General features: G+C 38.1%; 2 protein-coding genes across 3 annotated transcripts in view; one reads left to right on the top strand and one right to left on the bottom strand.

Moving 5' to 3' along the window:
- Positions 1-15,176, bottom strand: part of LOC121327839 (von Willebrand factor A domain-containing protein 8-like) — a 103,433-nt gene extending 88,257 nt beyond the window's left edge. Inside the window, exons 1-4 of one of the 2 annotated variants that reach the window (XM_041272088.1) lie at positions 14,886-15,176; positions 13,520-13,597; positions 11,775-11,905; positions 7,399-7,509 (exon numbers count right to left, since the gene is read on the bottom strand). In XM_041272088.1, the coding sequence (XP_041128022.1) occupies positions 7,399-7,509; positions 11,775-11,905; positions 13,520-13,597; positions 14,886-15,024 (459 nt within the window). In that variant the 5' untranslated portion in view covers positions 15,025-15,176. The remainder of the gene's footprint in view (positions 1-7,398; positions 7,510-11,774; positions 11,906-13,519; positions 13,598-14,885) is intronic. The other variant, XM_041272087.1, reaches the window with a different exon arrangement.
- Positions 15,177-19,609: 4,433 nt separating this feature from the next.
- LOC121327947 (diacylglycerol kinase eta-like) overlaps positions 19,610-22,179 on the top strand; it is a 67,769-nt gene continuing 65,199 nt past the window's right edge. The window contains exon 1 of the mRNA XM_041272311.1: positions 19,610-19,694. Within this exon, the coding sequence (XP_041128245.1) occupies positions 19,647-19,694 (48 nt within the window). The 5' untranslated portion in view covers positions 19,610-19,646. The remainder of the gene's footprint in view (positions 19,695-22,179) is intronic.

The raw sequence follows: 22,179 nt of genomic DNA, 5'->3' as shown, positions 1-22,179 counted from the left end.
TGGCAGAGATGGGGTTAAATTCCCCTACCTGCCTGGGTTTATTGTATTCAGGTGGCTGGGGTTGATTGGACTAATTAACGATCAATCAGCACTCAGCCATCTGACATAAAAGGAGGCCTCAGCTTCCCTTTAGGGAGAGGAGGGAGCTGAGGAAGCAAGCAGATGGTTGTGCTTGCTAATATGTAGTTTTTTAATTTTCTGATCAAGTGAAGCCATCGCCCAGCCTGGAAACCTATATTTTTGTAAGTTTTGCTTTGTTTTTTGGTAGCTGTGTTTAAATACCTTTGTTTTGGCCCTTGTGCCCTTTTATTTTGTGCTTATTTATAATAAAAGCATTATTTTTTTGAACTGCAGTCTGTCTCTGGGCCTCTATCCACTCGCCAGCCTGTCACAATATGTTATAAACCATAGTGGGATACAGATTAGCAATACAGCGCGCCTGGATTTCTCCTCCTCCAGTTTGTCCTAATTGGGATCAGCTGCTTTAACCGTGTTCTCTTGCCACCCAAGATGTCAAAGATCAAACAGTATAATAGATGATGATGAGAACAAGGGCAAAAGAAGGCGCTGGGAAAAAAGACTGAAACAAAATATTAATAAAAAAAGGGAGAAAAAAATGAAGGAGATCAAACACTGTCAAAATGGCATGTTAGCATTACAGTACTTGCTCTTTGCAAGTTTAACCATGGTGCTGCTCCCTGCCCTCTTGAATCAGCTCCACAACTTGCACTGCTTTATTTCACTGCCCCTGTCCTATTTAGGGTTGCAGCAAAATGCCAAATCAAGATATGTATTCAATTACGGCATCAGAAGAAAAGGGCACCGCTCATTAAAGCTTCCTGATAAGGTGATTGATAGGAGAGATTCAACAGAAGGTTTACAGGATTATTTTGGTATTATTAGACAATAAAAGCATTTTTGGTTTTTGTTTGTAAATTAAGCAGAAACATTCTCTCTATAAGAAATGGTTAAATAGGCACGGAGCTATCTGCATTTCTGATTAACAGAGGAAAAAAACAAATGGGCTCTGATGTTACAAATGACTGGAGTGCCATTTAGAGATGAGAGGCTGTAAAAGAAATAGGATCATATGCCATGGAAATAATTTGAAAAATGAACTGCTGCACTGTGGAGACCTGGAGCAACAATATGAAAGAAGTGCCTTTTCTGAAAAGAAAATGCTGTAATGTTTAACTTACACAGGTGAACCCACTGAAGGCTCAAATAGACCTTCAAATTACACTACGCTGCATAAAATGCTTTGCTATTTATATTATGTTTATGGGCTTAAAGTAGAACAGGCTGTAGGGCTACAACAAAACACATTGCTTCTGATTGTTGCTTGCAGTGTGGTACCTATTAATGGAATCTCTTTCAACATGTACTCAATTGTTGGTACATATTGAAGACTTATTTTGATTTTGTATTCGGGCGCTACCATTAAAATGTCTTTATGCATCATTACAAGACCCTCTGTCAGAACAGACCCTACCCGGTGCAGGGAGGCTATGCACACACGAGGTGCAACTTCGTTATGAATAATCATGCGTGGCAGGAGTGTTTGCACCCAACTGGCTCCCAAAATGAGGACGGTCTTGGGGAATCCAGCATGTGTTTAGTTTATTCAGTCACCATCACTGCCATTTCCTTTGGGCAAATTACACTTTCATTGAATAACCATGTGAAAGCAAAGAAGGAAAGGGTTACCATGTTACTAGAACTGTTAGGGGTAAAAAAACATAAAAACCTTAGGGAAAAAAACAAAAACAAAACACACTTTATAAATCCAGCTTTCTGACATAAATCAGAGGAAATAAAAATAAAACCCCAAACCACCAGCCATGGAATTTGGATTAAAATGTAGGTTTGATCCCATGGGTAGAAAGCACACTAACTTAGCCTGCCACTCAAAACCTTACTTATAATTAATGATCCCTAAAGCTATAATCACATCAATACTTTTAAAGGCACTGACGCAAAAGAAGCCGAAACCACACCAGTGAATGAATGAAGTCCTGTGAAAAACATGATCTGAAAGAACCAACAATGCTTTTGTATTCTTAACTAGAAATTGTGCATGCAAAGCAAAGGTCTCTGTCATCCACATCAAAGAGACCATTAGCCTGGCAACATATCCGGTACCATTAAACTAATGCTGAATGCCATGTATGTTTTTAATGTAGTTACTGTATGCTTGTTTCACTGGGTATTTCTCCATTACAGGTTTACTTAGAAAGACTATAGATGGCTAAACACTGACATTAATCTCCAGACACACACACAGTAAAATGTGTCGCCTCATACAGTACACAAATCAACAGCAAAAACAGTAGCTTGTGGACTGTATGCGCATGGAAAAATACCGTTAACAAACGTATTGCATAGCAAACCCTAAATCTAGAAAATAAACACGCTCAGTAAACTATTCTATAAAATAAGGCTTTTCATGCACACAAAGGCTTCAGGTGCCAGACAACTGATGCAGAAACACTTGAATAGAAAGGGCTAAAGGGTCATGGAGGAATGGTTCTTTGAGCTCTGCAATATATACCTACTATTGTGAATGACAAAGCTGACACCTCTCTTTGCATGCCTTTCACAGCCAGATACAAGAACTGAATTATTTCAATGAAAAAAGGATGAAAGAAAACTAATATTATTGCAGACAGTTGCTTTGAAAACTAAAGATGCATATTTATAACCCTGATTGCATGTGCAGAAAATGAAAGGAGTAAGGCAAGCACATTACTGGTGTGTGAATTGTTATTGTAATAAATACATACTAATTATTAGGACTTTACAAAGAAGCCTTGGAGATCAGCTTCAGAGAATTCATTTGCAGTGTTGTAACTAGGCAGGAACCAGGTCTCGTGGGGAGCCTTTGAAACTGAACTTGAGTACAGTGCAATACACCTAGCTCTCCCATTTGAAATTCTGAAAACGTGTTTCATAAATGATTTCCCACTGGAATGATCACACCAACGTTAGCACAGCAGTTTGACAGATCCCCATCTCCCCGCAGCTCACATGGTCTGCAGGAATAACCTTGAGGAGAAACACTGTACTTTTACAATATGCATGCACAACGCCAGGGGGCTAGATTGTAGTGAAAGTGTTTACTTTGACTACGGCTACAGCAGGGGTGGCCAACCCTGGTCCAGGAATGCTGCAGAGTGTTCTGGTTTTCATTCCACCTCAGTTCTTAATTACTTACTTAAATCAACACAAAAAATGCAGGTCTTTAGCCATGATGATTTAAAGATAGCCAGAAAAACTGCAGGACTGTGGCTCTCCAGGACCAAGGTTGACCACCCCTGGCTACAGAGTGAAATTATGAAACAGAAACAAACGGACACAGTCTTCAGAGACTAAAGGACAGTGTAAGCTTGGTACTACGACATACTGCAAAGTTTGTCCTTTTCACTTCCTACACTGGTTAAGCAGTAATGACAACTAAGAATGTTTTCAAGCTCTTGTGTTCTAATTATTCTGGAAGGGAGCTGAGGGGGTGGGATTCACAGAAGGCAGACAGCCCAATTGACAAATGTGTATATATTTATTTTATTTTATTTTTTCCTGTGTTAGGTGGGTAGTGCAATGTATATTTACTGCATTTGTTCATGGAGTTTTGTGTTGAATTCTTCAACTGGTACAACAAGCTACCATAAACCTGTCAAGCACATCAAGTCTTAGCTAAGAACCTGAAGAGGATTAGAGATACATCTCTTCAGACCAACGTCTGGATAAGCCAAGTATTGCTTCACATCATTGTATATCAAGTATTGCATCATACATTGTATATCACGTATTGCATCACATCATTGTATATCACGTATTGCATCACATCATTGTATATCAAGTACTGCATCACATCATTGTATATCAAGTACTGCATCACATCATTGTATATCATATTGCATCACATCATTGTATATCACGTATTGCATCACATCATTGTATATCAAGTATTGCATCACATCATTGTATATCAAGTACTGCATCACATCATTGTATATCACGTATTGCATCACATCATTGTATAACACGTATTGCATCACATCATTGTATATCAAGTATTGCATCACATCATTGTATATATTGCAATCAATATTGCATCACATCATTGTATATCAAGTACTGCATCACATCATTGTATATCACGTATTGCATCACATCATTGTATATCACATACTGCATCACATACTGCATACATCATTGTATATTGGTGTGTCAGAAAGCTGCATTTGACAGATGGAAGAATGGCTGGATAATAATGTTGCTACTTTCTTCCTCCTCCTTCTATTCAATTGGCAGTGTGAATCATAAAAGAAGATCCACACACAATGAGCCCACAGTGTAATCTCGAATAAGCACTGGCAAAGACCATGGCACCAAGTACTGCCACACCTCTACATGTGCTGTGTTGTGCTTCATTAAAATGTGCAATAAAATGCCACTCTCAAATCTTAGCACTATATATATATATATATATAAATGAAATACAGTTAATCGTCTTAGCTGTTTTAGTTCTAGTTAATGCCAAAGTGAAGCCTGTCATTTCAATTCTTATTCTGCTCATCTTTTATTACACTGCTTCCATACCTCCTCCACCACATATGTCCACTTCAGCACCCAATCTATTATCGGGCTGAACTTCATAACCGTTCTAAACCAATCATTAGAGAGCTCAGAGTCGAACAAGAAATCACATCAGCTCAGCCATGTTTTTCAATTCAAGCGGCTGGCAGATTTCAGATTGCAAAGAAATGCTCAACTAAACAGCCAAAACAAACCAAAACAGATACCTTTTTAAACAGGTGCTTCTGAAAGGGTTTGGAGGGTTTTATCACGTTTCTTTTTTAACCACATGAATAGGGAATCGCTCCCCTTGGTAATCCTCCAGAGCTAATATAGACTTGAGAAACTCAAGTTTATTGATTTATGCTCTTATTGAAGACATTGACAATGCTGCAGATCACCTCAGTCACCTCACAAAGATTTCTTTCTGTGATACTCTCCCTTATCAGAGCAGGAATTCATCTGCCTCCCTGCACTGTGCTACATAAAACAGCCTGGAAGGAGAAATTCATCAGCTTCCCTCACTGTGCTATATAAAACAGTCTGGAAGATTTAGGTCAAATACAGAAACCTTACAGCTACTAAAACGGTGCAATAAATTATCCAACCATTTCCCATAATACTGGATTGCTGATGGCAGTGCTGTGGCCAAGTGGTTAGAGACAAAAGACAAGGAGACAGCGCTGCTTACATTCCCTGTATAAACTGTAAACTCTCTTTGTCTTTTACATTTTTTCATTAACATTTTCAGACCAGGATACCCCCTCTGAGATTAAAGGCCTTGATTCCAGCTTGGCCAAAAGTGGCATTTCGAAATCTAACAAGAAATACTGTTCTACTATTATGGCTTCCAGTAGTCTTTTGCAATCATTGTGTAGTTTCTTTGAGTGCATGATGTTAAATAATAGATCTAAATTATGTTGATATAGTTTTTAAATTGTGTCTCAATCCTAAAATTTTAGGTGATGGACTTTTGACCAGAGCTCTAGGTCAACGGCACCAGTTACACACAAACGTTACATAAACAAATCATTACAGACCACAACATCATCCATGTCAATACAACCATTTAGTTCAACAAGTAGTTCTGCGGCCCTAAAACAGCTGATGCTGCAAAGCTGCTGAAGCCTCAGGTTAGGCTGGTGATTGACATGTCTCTTTGTGCTGAAGAGAAACATCAATACCCAGACCAGCTCCAGTGTTCTTCTATTAACCTTTCAACTCACAGCCCTCTGACCAATGGAATGTGCTCCCAGAAGCCACGAATGACAACCACCTCCTGCTTGTCTTCTTTGAAAATGAAGTTGGCTGAATGTCAAAAACAAGATGCATATTTTTGACCGATTGACAATGGCTACATTACAGTCCTCTTGAAGCCAGTCATTTAAAGTAATTTAAATGATAATATATATATATATATAATATAGATATATATTATATATATATATATATATATATATATATATATATATATATATAACATATCACATATAACAATGGAAGAACAGAAATAACAACTGTTAGAAAACATAAAAACACAAGCAGAAACTCGCGACCCTCATTTCCACATAATTGCACAATTGTTTCCACAGTAAACCACAACTCTTTCAGAAAATATTTATGTGGGTCTTTAAAGCCAAAGAAATGCAGGCATTCATAAGTTATTCATTATATTACCGCACATGCAAAAACAATTACTTTTATTTATCAGTTATGCATTTTTTTGTCAGCATATGCTTTTGTTAACATTGAAAGATGATCTTCTTTATAAATAGGTTATTGTTTTGTTCCTGCTGACATTCTGCATTGTCTATAATGTAAAAAGCTTGTTCTGCTCTGACTGACTGTCTTAGCATCACACACATTTAATATAGCACCCTGTGACAGAGACAGAATGAATCTTGGTGATAAATCTCTCTCCCAACCTGTGAGGACACTGTGTAAAGGGAACAAAGTGCCCTGGACTGGATGGCCAGACAATTCATTTCCAGGGTTAGAAGGAAGTCGGTCATCTACAAAGGAGGCGGAGCCACGATACACTAAATCATCGAGCCGGAAGTGAATCCATATTTCAGCCGCGGACTGGAGGAGCGGTTGCACTAGTTAACCAAGCGAAGTCATCTGTTCCTTGTTATGGTTAAGCTGTTATTATTGTGAGTGTTTTGTTTGTTCTGTTGGACGACACTGTACTTTGTTTCACGAATAAATGTACATGCACCACAAGCACTTTATCACTCACTGTGGTGTTACGTGTGGGTGTATTATTTCAGGACCAACCCGTGGATTAAAACAGCGCAATACTCCGCTGTATTACCTGTTTCTCACTGTTATTGTTTACTGCCGTTTTGTCATCACACTTTGGGTTGTAAAAAATAAATAACATTGCTCCTGGATTACCGCTGTCTGTCTGTTCATTGATCACTCCTGCACCTGCACACTGTTAACCACTTTGCCACACACCCATACCAACTTGCTCTTAATTCAATGCACACTGAAATCATGAAAATATTGATGTAAGGATGCAACACTGCATAAGGGAGTACAGCTTCAACTTCAACATGACACTGCCATCTTCTAAACACAACTACTATGTTCAAATATAGTGTAGCCACTTGAAAGGGAATGCTTGTTTAATTTTGACCTCATTTTATTGTATTATTGTGCAGTTACAGTACGGTAGTTAATGGCTTTTGTGAAATGCCGTGCTGGCTGAACGGCATTGTGTGTAAAGTGTGACTCTCACTTGCCTGGTGGATGTGAAATGCCGTGCTGGCTGAACGGCAGTGTGTGTAAAGTGTTTCAGGTGTGAGTCCCACTTGCCTGGTCGATGTAAAAAGCTGTGCCGGCTCGGATCTCTCGCCGCTGCTTCAGATCTGTCTCCGTCGTGTCTCGAGACAAGGCCACATACTCCACTTCTCGTTTCGTCAGCTCCTGAAGGATTGAGAAGCAGTCATTGTTAGCAAGGGGCCTTTCAAACCTATTTTTGTACCTCTTCCAACCCTAGCTTTCCCCTGTTCACAGCATCTGACCTAGCTCCAAGTCACTCCCTACTGCAACTGGCAGCGATTGACCGACTATTGCCAAAAGCAGCAATTTTAAAGTTGCACTAAAACCCATTAAGATAAGAAAGTCATTTTATAAAAGCGTGTTTTAGTCTTAACTAAGTGTCCCAGCTTCCCTGACAAACAAAGGCAGAGCATTCCATAATTTAGGAGCGCTACAAGAAAAAGCTCTACCTCCCGTGTTGCTTTTGTTGACCCTAGGAATAACCAGCAGCCCTGCATCTTGTGATCTCAGTATGGTTTGGAAGATACATGGTCAGTAACACCTGCAAATAACTACGTGTTAATCCATTCAGAGCCTTGCAAGTTAACAGCAAAATCTTAAAATCAATTCTATATTGCACAGGGAGCCAATGTAAAGAGGCCAAAACAGGGGTAATTCGTTCAATTTCCTGATTTTACAGATTTCTAGCAGTGGTATTCTGAACAAGCTACAAGCAGGATACCACAAGTTTTGGGACACCAGAAAAAAGTGCATTACAATAATCAATTCTAGATTAAACAAAGGCATGCATTAGTCTCTTGGCATTAGATGATCAAATGATAGAGCAGGACCAAAGATGACCGCCAACCTCTTAATTTCTCGTTTAAGTTTTGAATTACAGACTGCAAGGGTTGAGCTCATGTAATCCCACATTTCCTTTTAGTTGGTTCTGTGAGCCCACTAGTATAACCTCTGTTTTATCTGAATTCAACATTAGAAAATGCTGTGATATCCAATGCTTCATGTCTGTAAGGCAAGTAGCTATAACACCCAAGCAGAAGAAATTAGGCTAAAGTCAGCTTGTGACATCAAATTCCCAAGGTCATTCAAAACTGAATTCCATGATAAAACAAATTGTGTCAAATCCTATTTTAACTTTTTCCACACAAATATTGCCATGAATTTGTGGCCTAAGGGGATATCTACTTGTGAAATAGAGCAACTGTTGCTTAAGCATATGAAGGACCATGTGTGTTCAGACAGTTAAAAAGAAAGAACTACTGTCATGAGATTCCTGTCAGGGAGCAGTTTTCCTCTAATATGGCTCTATGAGGAAAGAAACCAAACCAATATATAAACACATACACACAAATATACAGCTGTTCCTTTGAGCCACCTATGCATCTTTTTTCTGCGGTGCTGTATTGAAAGATACCTTTTCATTCGTACTGTCTTCTGACAACGTCTAATTTATGCAATGTTCTTCTACATAATAAAAGTAATCCACCATTATAAGAGAAAACAGCTATATAATGAAATGCAGCATTCACAAAGGCAAATGTAATATTTCTCCAGAGCTTACCACTACTTGGCCGTTTCTCGAAGTTGGATTCATGGCAGGTTGCACAATTTCTACACTGGTCTACACCATGACAATGGAAGTCATCATTAGGGCCTCACAATGGGTAGTGGGAGGAGAACGGTTGGCTTCTGGGACTTGGAACATACTAGGATGATATGACCACCATCACTACAGCAGTAGCCTGCACCAGTTGGTTACTTGTCAAACTAGCAGATAATTTCAGATGGGCATGTATGCAATTCAAGCCCCCCAAGTCGAGAAGCATCATCATCAAAGGCAGATTAGTGGGTAAGGTGTTCTATATTGATGAAGAGGCCATTCCAACGGTGTCAGATAATCCCGTAGTCTCCTGGTAGGTGGCACAATGGGGATTTAAAGGGCACAGTCTGAGTGGTTGAGGCAAGACAGCAGGCAGTGCAAGGGCTAAAATGGATTGACAGGAGAGCACTGCAAGGCAAGTCTGGTGCTTTCAGTTTGGTCTTCTTCCAAGGTTGCTGTGGCCACATATACCTCATTTCCATGGACAGCCAACTCGAATCAACTCCAGTGCACTTCAGTTGGTCTCAGTTCTCCCAGAACTCAAGTTGATAGACAACTCGAGTTGATGAAATAGGTGGCGTTTCCATGTTTTAATGAGTTACCTCAGTTGGGCAGGAAACACTAACGATTTTCCCAATAAATACTTGTGAGTTAAAGGTCAAGATGTGAATTTGTTGCAAGCAGTATTATAGTCAAATTGTCAAGGATTTAAAAGATAAATCCATCTAAATATTTTTGTGCATTTCTTTCACGCAGTACATATATCACTACATAATCATACATAGATGATTACACTATGTAACACAATTTTTGTTCCTGGGTAGTAAGGGTAGTATATTGTATTTACAGTATAATTGTACATTTTGAAAAACTACTCACTTCTAAATCTTTTGTAGTCATCTTTGTATTACTTTAGTATAAATACATGTTAATTTGGATTCATATGTTGTTTTTTTCTGACTTTATGTGAACGAAAAGACACACATTTGCCCATTTTCCCATTGGAAATAGTGATATTTTGAAATATCACTGTCCTGGTCACAGAAACAAAGTTTGTGGGGAATAATAGCCATTTTCTATACTTTTGAGGCATAAGCAATTAGGAAATAACACTTACTACCCAGGAACAATTTTTTTTTTTTTTTTTGTTACACAGTGTTATGTAGATGATTCTATATATATATATAGAGAGAGAGAGAGAGAGAGAGAGAGAGAGAGAGAGAGAGAGAGAGAGAGAGAGAGAGAGAGAGAGATTACTGCATCTGACAAAGCCAACTCGAGCAGGCACCCGAGTTCTATCGTCCATAGAAACGTGGTATTACTGTGTATGAGGTTTCCGTGTCAACAGTAGAGTCTGGAAGCCTCGATTAGTTCATACATAAGGAAATGTCTGGGAGTTCAACAACCTTGACTATCAATGGATACCCAGATTATGTGATCCAGAAGATCTAAATTGACATTTTAAAATCAGTGCAAACTTAAAAAAAGGTATCTACAAATCATTTTTGTATTCATCTGTGTACTGTTGGAAGAACTACTCGCATCGCACCCAGCAATAACATACAGCCAACATATTCCAAAAAACAATCTCTGTCTGCTAATTAACACTGTTACGGTACCTGTTATTACATACAAAAACAAATCTATACTCAGATTCACTTCTAAAAGCCTCAATAACCATCGCTGTTAGTAAATTGATCCCAGCACTGCTGAACTGCCCAGCACAGAAAGTGCAGCACGTTGTATATATAGTAAATTATAGATTACTCAGACTGTTAATTTGAATCTCACAAAACACATTTCACACTTACAGAAGGAGTGAACTTAGAAGAAAAAAACTTATTATAAATATGTGGCAAAGACAATGATGTTCCTTTTAAGTTTGCAATCAATAATTCAGTATTGTTTTCTACTCTGAAAAATCAAACTTTAGATTCAATCACCATAACATAACATCAACACAAAGCAGGGGTTGCCACTGGCTCACGTTCTGTAATAAAAGCCAAACATTGTGGAGTGCAAGGGGAGTCATGTGATCAAGAGCTCACTGGTTTGAATCTTGGTCATGCTGTTTTGCCGATCTTTGCTGGGGGCCCAAAGGAAGGGATGCAGTGGAGTTTATCTTCCTGTGTTTGGGATGAAATCACACTTCAGCTATCCCTACTGGTCAGGTGCATGACAGGATTCTGTACCTTGGCAACATTTGTTCATTAGGTATGATGGGTTGATCGTCAGGCTTTCTAATCAACACTGTAAGTAGGTTGCAGCTGTGAGGTAACACAGGCTTTGTTTACAACAACTTCTGCCACCCTGAGTAGAACGTTCTTTTTCTACAATTTTGTTATCAAACTAGTTTTCTAGATTTTGGAAATGCACGTTCCAAGCATGAAGCGTCTTGAGGCAGTATTCCAATGTCAGTTTGGTATCACTAAAAATCGTTTAAAGTTTCGAAATGCATCAAATTCAAGGGACAATCATCATCTTACTGAGACTGAAATACACTTCCTTATCTCCGGTACTGCCGTTGCAAATGCTGTGTTATGAAATGCATACCGCACTACATCAAAATAAAGAATGCAAGGACCAACGAAACTTGATACCCAAGGGACAGGGCACAGAGCTACATCGGTGATCCATCAGTACTTGTCAAAAGTACATTCTCAGGAACTACATCCTTCTCTGAATAAAGTCAAAAGAGTTAAATCTGTTTATACTGCAATTGCTTTTATATATAAAAAGTTGTATACATTAAAAATGCAATATTCCACTGTATCCTTTTCATGTGGCTTACACGGAGACCTTGACTTACCAGATACTGCATAGCGATGGAGCGGCGAAGAGGACCCGGGGGACCAATCAAAAACACATCCTGTCCCAAAAGGTCTTTCTGCATAATCCATCTGAGATGCTGGGCCACTGTCTGCGGCAAAGCTTCAGACACTGAGGAACACAAAATCATACGTCACACAACACCCAAGGCAGTCGTCTGAAGTCACAGTTCAGAACGTTACAGAACATTATGAGGCTAGGGTAAAACGTGGAAAACGTCCATGCTGAATACATCCAGTCGGCCGTGATCAGGCAAGTAAAATTTGAACGTTTCTGTAATATCATTCTAAAATAACAGAAAGTCGTTGTGAACACCCTTTTTAATGCAATGTGTATTTAATTATTGGTACATTCTTATGTATATTCGATGCATATTGCATGAAAGCGGCCTCTTTCATTATTAGGCCTATATCTTTTTTTTGTACTTATCTACATGAAAATGGAGCTTCAGAATGTCTAAATTATATGGATGTACCAGTGATGAAGAGTAAATAAAGCATATCAAGGCCTTATATGAATCCTTTAAACTGTAAACCATCTTGTATTTGAGTGACATTCATGTGGCCTACTTTCTGCACTCTTGTACAGCATGTTATATTATACAAGCTACACAACTAGTCACTCACAGATAACAGTTATGAGATCTAATTTTAATAACATGATATTATATATATAATATATATATATATATATATAAATATATTATTATATATATATATATATATATATATATATATATATATATATATATATATATATATAAAAGAGGCTATTCAGCCAAATGGTATTTACTGCTTCAGAACAATTAATAGGACTACAACAAGGAATACAGAAATAGCTTCCTCTCCTGTTGTTTACTTTCCTCATGTACTGTATTGGACTATGGAGGGACCTCTGGAGTGTGATGGAAAAGAGAACCCGCTGCCCTTCATGATGAGCCACAGTACAGCTATGGCCAAAAGACTGCCAGCCACCCTATAGAATGAACTCATACTGCTTTCTAAAGTGGAATGAAACCTGCAGAATAATTGTATACGTTAACATACTGAATTACATACCACTTTGTAGTTTTGCATATAGTGAAATGCATGCTGATCCCCAAGATGAATTGGGTTTCTTCACATGCTTTTTTTTGTTTTGCTCGGTTTTAATTAACTGGACTGACCTCATCACAGAGTCACGGTCTAATTTTCTTCCACCACAACTAATTATTACCACTGTAACCTACATTAACATGCTGTCATGTAAATGTCAATCCACAGAATTAAAACCTGATTTTTTTATGGCAGGTGTGACTTCAGGTTAAACACTTTAATTTAAACCATAGTACCTTGCCCGATGTATTTTAGGGTGTTAAACATTAACACCAATGTGCCTAAGGAATAGACTAAATATTAAATAAATAACCTTGCACTGCATAGTTACCATTGTATGGCCAACATCCATATTTTACATGCATACATCTGATAATGTTTAAGCGATCAGGCAAAATTCTAAAGGTTTAACGGCTGGGTAAATGCATATCCTCAGCAATGGGGATACTGTACAATTCGAATTTTGCATATATCAAGAGAGCCAGGTATGAAATGTGCTACAGTTAGGACCTTCTTTAGCACAGGTTACTGGATGCATCACAATCAGATGGTAAGAGGCTGCCTGTCTGTACCTTTACATTTCTACACATACAGTATGAAGGGGAAAAGCTTACCCATAGTCATTACTTACAGTAATTAAAAGGCACAAGTTCAGGATTCGTAGGTGACTTCAGCTTGAATGAAATGTCACCAATTTTAACAGTATCACCTGAAACAAAGATAAACCTGCCCTTTACCCATTCCTTACAAAAAGAAAGATACAACATTATGCAATTTGTATGTTATAATATTTACAACGAAATGTGTCAAGTATCTTGACAATTTTGACTAAGTGTGTCACAATTCTGACATTTGTGTATAAATCTGCCCATCTGTAAATATATGTTGAGGTTGAGAATAAACACACCAAAAAAGAAAAAACATGTTTAATATGTTAACATTAAAATATAGCACAATAGTGCAAATCAAATGCATAAAGTAGAGAGACACTTAGGTGAAAACAAGGTACACTGCATGGCTTTGTCTTGCAAAGAACTATGCCTTTTTATACGGCTTAGAGGGTACCATTTTACATGTCCCTAATTTATTTATTTATTTAATTTTTTTATTTATTTTACAAATAATGAGATTATGCTATAATGTGGGTAGTGTGCCTAATAAACATGCCACAATCTGAGAAGCTCAGATGAGGACCATTAGCAGATCTGGAATGCAACCAGTCTGAGGGGTTGATCTACAGTCAATTGCTAGAATAACCCTATTATAAAACACCATGTCTTTGTCAGTCTTCGTCATGTCACCCATTACTTTGAGGAAGCTGTGTGTAAGACCTGCAGTGACTTTAGGGATAGCACCAAGGATGTACCTCAAAAGTACAGTGTTGCAAACTATGAGAAGAATTATGTTTACATTGTCACTATTCTGATTCAATGCAAGTCTTTAACTTGGAAGGGCATTGAATGTATTGTCAATCCCTTTTCTAGAGAAATAAAGCTGACTGTTCTGTCAGGCACTGGAAATAATGGCACTCCCATAAGCCCCAATGTAAAGCAGTCTGTCTGAGTCATTCTATGTTTTACTGCGAGTTTAGTTATGCAAATCTGAGACTCTCCCCAATCACTGAATCACGGTAAAACATGGGATGACTTAAACTGCTAAGCAATGGGAATGTTGTTGCTGCTTGCATAACATCTGTACAGTAACAAATAACATTTATGATTTGAAATACTGAGTCCAAGCAGAGACACTTCAAGGTAATCTACATACTAATGCATCATAACCAAAGCTGTCAACATGAAGGGCGAACTGTTGCAAGTGATCCGTGCTACCGCCGGTAAGTGCAGTCTGATCAGAAGAGTCACAGTACACTACCGGTGAAGCAATGTTTTAGTTTATGCTTACAGGTCTATCAACCGGTACAGGTGATTATATGGGAATGTTAAATCCGATCCAATACTTTCAAAGTGGCTGCCTCGTGTAACATGGCATTTGGTTACCTGCAGTCGTGTTTATAAGTTTGACCTCATGTTGTTTGCTTGACCAGCCCCCTCTTCCAAGTACGGGACCTAAAATATTCCTGATTCTTCGTGCAGCTATTGCAGCAGCCGTGCCACTGCACACAATCCGTGACTGCATCCCAATGCAATGATGCGACAGTTAACACAATATTAAAAATCGCTAATGTTACAGCTGACGTTGTGTCATATCGATTCCACAAGAGCCGGCTGCTTGCTTGTCAAACGCAGTGGGGGGATATAATAAACACCGTACCAGGAGCGTCCGATAAGAAACTCTTCCGACGGGAAAATAAACCTGTCAAATATTAATTTCCGTACGCGCACAAGGGCTGAGCAAAGTTCAAAAGGTTTATTGAGTGCTGTGGCCTTTGAAAGTACACTTACGCTGCATGTCTGTTTTCCTGTTTGCTTAATCGAGAATAACAAGAAACAAGACTTCACACAGCCTGTTCTGCAATAAATCTATATCAACAGCAGCGGCGGCGGTAATATCCAGCTGCACGTACGACCGTTTTGCAATGCTTTTAACGGTGCGTTAACCGTGATTTGGAACAGGGCTTAAAATGATTACAAGAAGCCTAATAAACCGGTTATCTCTTGCAGAAGGGCTAATTAGATGACATACACAGTGACTAACCCCTTCTTGTCTGGCTGGGTCAGACACAGTTCTTTCTTGCACAATAGACAGCAAACCCTGAAGGGCTCTGGCAAAGCCTCTGCGTTTCCTTGGTATGTTCTTAAGCTGTTTATAAGGAGACTCACAAGGCCCACTGAAGCAGCAGCAGAATGTTGAACACTAGTCTCCCCGAAACAGAGCAGATGCAAATAAAGACTTCTACAAGTTTGAGGAAAGAATGAACTATGTTATTTGGTTCCAAAAGTTTATGGTGAATCAGATTTAGAATTAATTTAGAATTAGATTAAGCGCACATGGTTGACCTTACTGTTATCTAAAGCAAAACAGAAGTGGGAAAATACTGCTTATTTAGAACCATGAACTGTAACGTTTTAAATATTATCAGTGTCTGCTTAAACAAGCATAAAGAAGCACACACATGACACCTCTATACAAGTATATTTCTTCAGTTACACAACCTTATATTCAACGACTGACACAGAGGCATGCTCCTGTAATCACAATCGCAGAACCTCAATATCTAAGCACTGGTAAGTCACCCTGTGGCAATCAATGTAGCTAGGATGTCCAATTGCACGAAACATGGTTCAGTCCACCTACTGTTGCATCAAAAAAATAAGTGGCAGGACATAGTGACAAATACTGAAGAAATGATTGTGCATGATGTGCATTGTCCACTATCACAGTTAACTGAACTCGAGGGCTTATTTAAGAGAATTTATAATCAGTAGTTCAGGGGTTATACATCCAAAACCAGTTGCTTTTTACTGGCAAGTTCCAGGGTTGTGATTGTCTTCTCAAAGAACTGATGCTGTTTCCTGAAGGTTTGTGCATCAAGACTGACCTGTAATGATGATAAACTGTTAAAATTAGTCTCTGTACTGTAACATTGGCAATTTAATAGTGAACAACCAAAAACCACTGGAGAAATCTTAATTGGATACTGTTTATATGTAAAAATGTAAGAGAGCCAGACGGTCAGCCAGACGAGCTCCATAGCAAGTTTATCACATCTTAACAAGTTTATTACCATGGGGCAAGTGGGTCTCCAGATGTAACGTGGGATACACATTGCAGACTGATAGCCAGTACACAGATAAACACTAAATAGCTGCATTTCCTAACAAAGCTGTAACTTCCTAAACAAGGGTTTTGTTTTGGTGCAGCTTGCATATCATATAACAAGGCTTAAAGTAACTAGCTAACAAAATAATTCCCTAAATCTAATAATTCCCTAACCCTAAATTGTACTTCCATTAACTACATACAGTAGGTCTCAAATGTGCAGTTCTAAAATGAGCACATGTTCAAGCACACATGTAATTTATAATTTCAGCCACTAATTTAGGTTAAAAAAAAAGCTCTGGGTTTGTATGCTGTTTGCACTTGAACATCCTGGATCATTTCACCTCAGCAGTGTTGCCTGGGTCAAAGCATGTTACAGGCTAAGCATGGCATTCAGGAGTGGAAGCAGCTGACTGGTTGTTGACATGGAAAGAGCCAGTGAAGGGGGAGGACATTCTCACTCTCCAAGTGAAATGACCTAACAGTGTAGTGGCATGGCTTATGAACAGAGTTTCCTTTAAGATAGTGTAGTAGTTTTGAAATGATAAACATGGGTTGAGGTCTATGAAACTGATATTTTGTTCTTAGCTACTTTAAGCCCACTGTCTTTTTATCTGCCACTGGTACATTGGACTCTATTGACTGGTTTTGACAGGCACTTATGTTTAGGGTGCCAATATGGCTTAGTTTTCAGTCAATGTAGTGTAATCAATATAGAAATAACTGCACTCATTTAAACACTTTGTATAATATAATTCACAAGGGACCCTTTTAATCCAAACTGTGGTGTATTTAAATAAGGTCAAAGGTCCCATGCTTTTATCAACAAAAATCATAAAGATACTTACATTATTAGAAAGATTTGTTTTCATAAAACAAAGGGGCACATTTTAAACAACAACAATATACACAATATTATATTGCATTATTCTCACTTTGAATGGTATACATGATCAGAATGATGATAGTTTCTACAATTAGTTAATTGTAAAAAACATGATTATCAGAATTTAAATAACACTACATATTGTAGCGATCTCAGTTCCTGCAGGCAGGCGCATCACACAGGGCATGGCAATCCACACACACAGGCGGAGGGGTGGGTGCGAACCCAGGACCTTTTGCACTAAAGCATAGCGCCAATACCTTCGTGCAAAAGAGCCGGCACGTTACAGTATTATGATTTTGTTATAAAGCTTTGTTTTGTTTTAAGCCAATGTGCTTTAAAGTCAAGGGCCCATGTGTGTTTGTTTAGAGTTTTAACAATGGATTCTTCTGTGGCTTTGATTTCACTGTCTTCAGTCTCCATCTGAACGAGGTTCTTTATTCTGAATTTGGCCTGCCTCCTGTTGTCCTGGGTCACTGCTCCAGGTGATTCATGCTGTTTACCTCTTCCATCTTCAAATGGGGATCCTCAAGTGTACTACCAGAGTATTACACCAAAGGAACCCTGGAATAATCATCAGTAGACAACAGCATCAACAGCAATGACAAGATAATGGATCACCAGGATATATTGGTTTATAGCATTGCGATATCATTGGTATGTCAGAATGTGCTACTGTGGAAACATTTCACCAATGCCTCATACAGCTGCTACCCTGGCCTCTAATATCACACACACAGCAATGACATTCATCGTAATTTGGTAAGGGAAGGAGAAGGCTACATATTAACGAAGGTAGCACCTCTACTGCTGTATGTACAACCCCTATATTTGTTTACATCATTATGCAGACAGTATTTATTAAAAGTGTTTAAGATTTTCACAAGGACCACCCTTTTTCGATGTTCTACTATGTCATAGGCAGCAATTGAAAATAATAATTGCAGGGTTGCCCTCTAACCGTGCAGATGTTCCTCTGTGAGTGTGTTCCTGCTTCTTACTTATTGGAGTCTTGATTCTATGGTGCACCAGTGGAGACTAATACGCTGTGCCTAGACCCATTAGACCAACACGCTGTGCCATGGACTTCTGAAATTTGAACAAATTATTGTAGGTTTATAGTTGTGTGTATATTTGAAAGTTGTTTGTATTAATGTCATTGTACTTGTTTTTTTTATGAGTAAGCATGTTACATGCTCTATATACATATACATATATATATATATATATAGAGAGAGAGAGAGAGAGAGAGAGAGAGAGAGAGAGAGAGAGAGAGAGAGAGAGAGAGAGAGAGAGAGAGAGAGAGAGGCTTAATCATTAAGTGTAACGTTTTAAACGTAATGCAGCTTATTCTTAATTACTCATTACCTTATTGCACTATGTTCACAAATTCCATTTTCTACCCGGATTTGTTATGATTTTGTACCGGTATGTTAAATGCCAAATAGCACATCGGAGGTGGTCGACTTGATAAGGTGTGGTAGGCTTCGTCTTGGCATGTTGCCGTGGTTACAGTGTAATGTGATGGGCAGTGTTCTGTGCACTGCCGTTCAGATTCTGTCCTCTTTCGGTTGGTGACAGCACCATGAGGTTAAAATCTCTCTAACCCCGAATGCAGAGGAGCCCAGTTAAGGCTTCGTTTGCGGGCTGGCTGGTTCGCGCCCAGCCTCCGCCCCGTCCTAATGCTTATAATAATTCAACAAAGTTAAATAATTTAATGATCGCATTTTCTCAAATTTTTCTTACCAATTCTGGAATAAGATATGCAACAAAAAAGTACTGATACCTTGAATTGAGCAAACATTGAAACTTTGGCACAATAATCTGATGTGACTATTACATAATAAACCAGGAGATTTTGAGAAAAGTTTTTACTGTGTTCCTTTTTGTGATGACGTCACCAACATCCTCTATTGCTTCTGCTCCTTATACGGGTTGACAGCGGAGTCACGTGGCTTAGCAGCAGCGTCCTTGGAACAGATCAGAAGGGATCAGGCAAGAGGTAAGGAGGAGTGTAAATGCGAGATAAATAAACGACTGGGAAGGAGATATCGTATGCAAACCTTGGGTAGTTAGAGAGCAACACTTTTTTTTTTTTTTTTTTTTTTTTTTTCCAGAGAACTGATCAAATCGGATAAGAGTGGTAATTATCATGGAGGATGTGTTCCATTTCATTCGCAGTCCTGTGTGGGAAGAGCTGGTGGGTATTTCACTTTAGTTTGATATCTATTCAACTTGGCGACTTTACATTTGCTGTTCGTGTACTTTAATGGAGATTAGTACTTTTAGAACGCTGTTATTATATATATATATATATATATATATATATATATATATATATATATATATATATATATATATATATATATATATATATATTATATATATATATATATATATATATTAACATAACATATTAAATTGTAACGTTTTTAAAAAAGACGTAGCACAAACACAATGAACACGTGATTATTTGTAGCAGGTATGTTTTGTTTGGTTTTTAGCAAAATGCCGGGCTGCATCCGCGGTTACCTGTTTTATTCAACATTAGGAAGCAGTTGCTTTTTGTTTCTTTGGATATGTGTAACATAATACTAAATTCTTAATGTGTGTGTTTTTGGATGCATGGACTCGGTTACAGCTGCTCGCGACAGTGACGGGTTTACTGTATATTTGCAATGGTAACTTTGGAAATGGGGTTCAAATCTAGTACTTTGACGATCAACTGTTTTAGAAATAAATAAATAAATAATACACGACTGGCTAAACAGATATCCAATGACAGAAACAAACTGTAGGTAATCCAATTATTACAGACTGCCATGCAAATTCATTTCGTTTATTCGTTCTGTGGATTTAGAGTTTTGAACACCGCTGTGACTTGCAGGACATTCCGAACAGGACCCGGCGCTGTGGAGCTGTCCGACATTCTTGTCTGACAACTTCGTAGAAAATCTATATGGGCTGCCATTGCGTTATGTGATAATACAGTTGCCTACACATCAGCTTAATGGCTAAACCATCACAGATACCACCTTCCCCTCTGTGTGTGTGTGTGTGTGTGTGTGTGTGTTTATTACATTGAGGAGATTCTGTGTCGTGTCTGTGTACCGATTATGAGATATGCATGTTTAAATGTATGGATTTGTCCTGTTACTGGTAGTAGAAATAAATTAGGCATCCCAACCCATTTCTAAACCGGAATTCTGTTCCTATGTGCTCCGGGATGAACGCTAAAGAAGGAATTCAAAGCGTGGCCCCATTCGTTAGATCTGACCACTGGATTACAGATACCCTTATTATGCCAGTTATTCAGTGGTTATTCAGTGTTAAGGTCAGCTACACTTTGCTTATTTACGGTCTTTGTGAATGCAGTGCTTTGTTTATATATTTCGGTTTTGTGAATTAGACTATGTCTTTGACCAATGTGTTACTAATACTAAGCCGTATCAGCGTGCAGTTAGGAGAGAATGATAATAGGTATTTTTTAAGACTTTCTGACTCCTTGTAATTGCGTTGTTTTTTCTTTCATTTTTTTGTTTTGTTTTTTTTGCTCAATTTACCAGGAAGCGTTTCTATGACGTTGCTCACGCTACTTGGTCGTATTACCTGTAGTATTTAACAGACACCAATTTACTTTGCTTATAAATACGATGCGATGACCAGAGTCACCTCCTTCACAGACCTTTGAGAAACAGAGCTACTCTGCTTTATCATGTGTATTTAAGCCTTAGATTGAGACAATTGCAGCCACAGTGGGCATCGGAAGATGTGTGCGCAGTGTCTTTGACATAGTTTATTATTATTATTATTATTATTATTATTATTATTATTATTATTATTATTAACCCTATTGTTATTTTGTAATTTTTATGTATTGATACTGTAGATTTATTTCTGTTTTAAGCATGCGAGCATTCACTTTGAAATACTGTGAAAGGCCCTATATAAATAAATACAATTGAAAATGTAAATCGATCGCGAAATTATAGTGATCCTCTCTTCTGTTGAGAGTGTGTAGGATGAGACGGCCTCTGCCAGTTTGTTCTCTGGTTCGCTAGCAGCGTTTTTGTAGTTGCAATCTGCATGTCCTTTTAATTCTCTTTGAGGAAAACGTTACACGGCTGTTGTTTTTATTTTTTTTAAATTACCTTATTAATCTTCTAGCATTAGGCCTATCTGTAAGCTAGCTCTGCTAATGATGTTTTGTTTTTGTTGCTGTTTGGCAGATGTCTTCACTGATTTTCCTGTCCAGTTTGTCTCATATAACACGACCCACACTTCCCCTTAATAATTAAGCGCATTCTATTTAGTTTAAAAAAAAAAAAAAAAGTATGTGCCACAAGTGTTTTAACATATGTAATACTTATTTAGTTAAATATTAAACTAGACTTGTTAAATAACTATTTATTAGTAACTGTGCTTATGTTGCCGTTGCAAACGTGTACAGTATAGGTACGTGGGAATATATACAATTACATATATAGTATACATTAGATAGAAAAATTGGGTGTTATGTCACTAAACTCATATGACTAATGATTACGTAAATGTGATTTCAAAGCATTCAAAATGCATTCCTTGTGTTGCGCGTTCATGCATTTTTAGACATACCTGCGTTTTGAAACACCACACCATACTATTCGACTCGACTATAGAAACAAGTGATAAGTTATCGAGATTGC

Source organism: Polyodon spathula, chromosome 15, assembly GCF_017654505.1.
Source record: "Polyodon spathula isolate WHYD16114869_AA chromosome 15, ASM1765450v1, whole genome shotgun sequence".
Taxonomy (NCBI): domain Eukaryota; kingdom Metazoa; phylum Chordata; class Actinopteri; order Acipenseriformes; family Polyodontidae; genus Polyodon; species Polyodon spathula.
The sequence above is the reverse complement of the archived record's forward strand: the minus strand, read 5'-3'. Positions and strand labels throughout refer to the sequence as shown.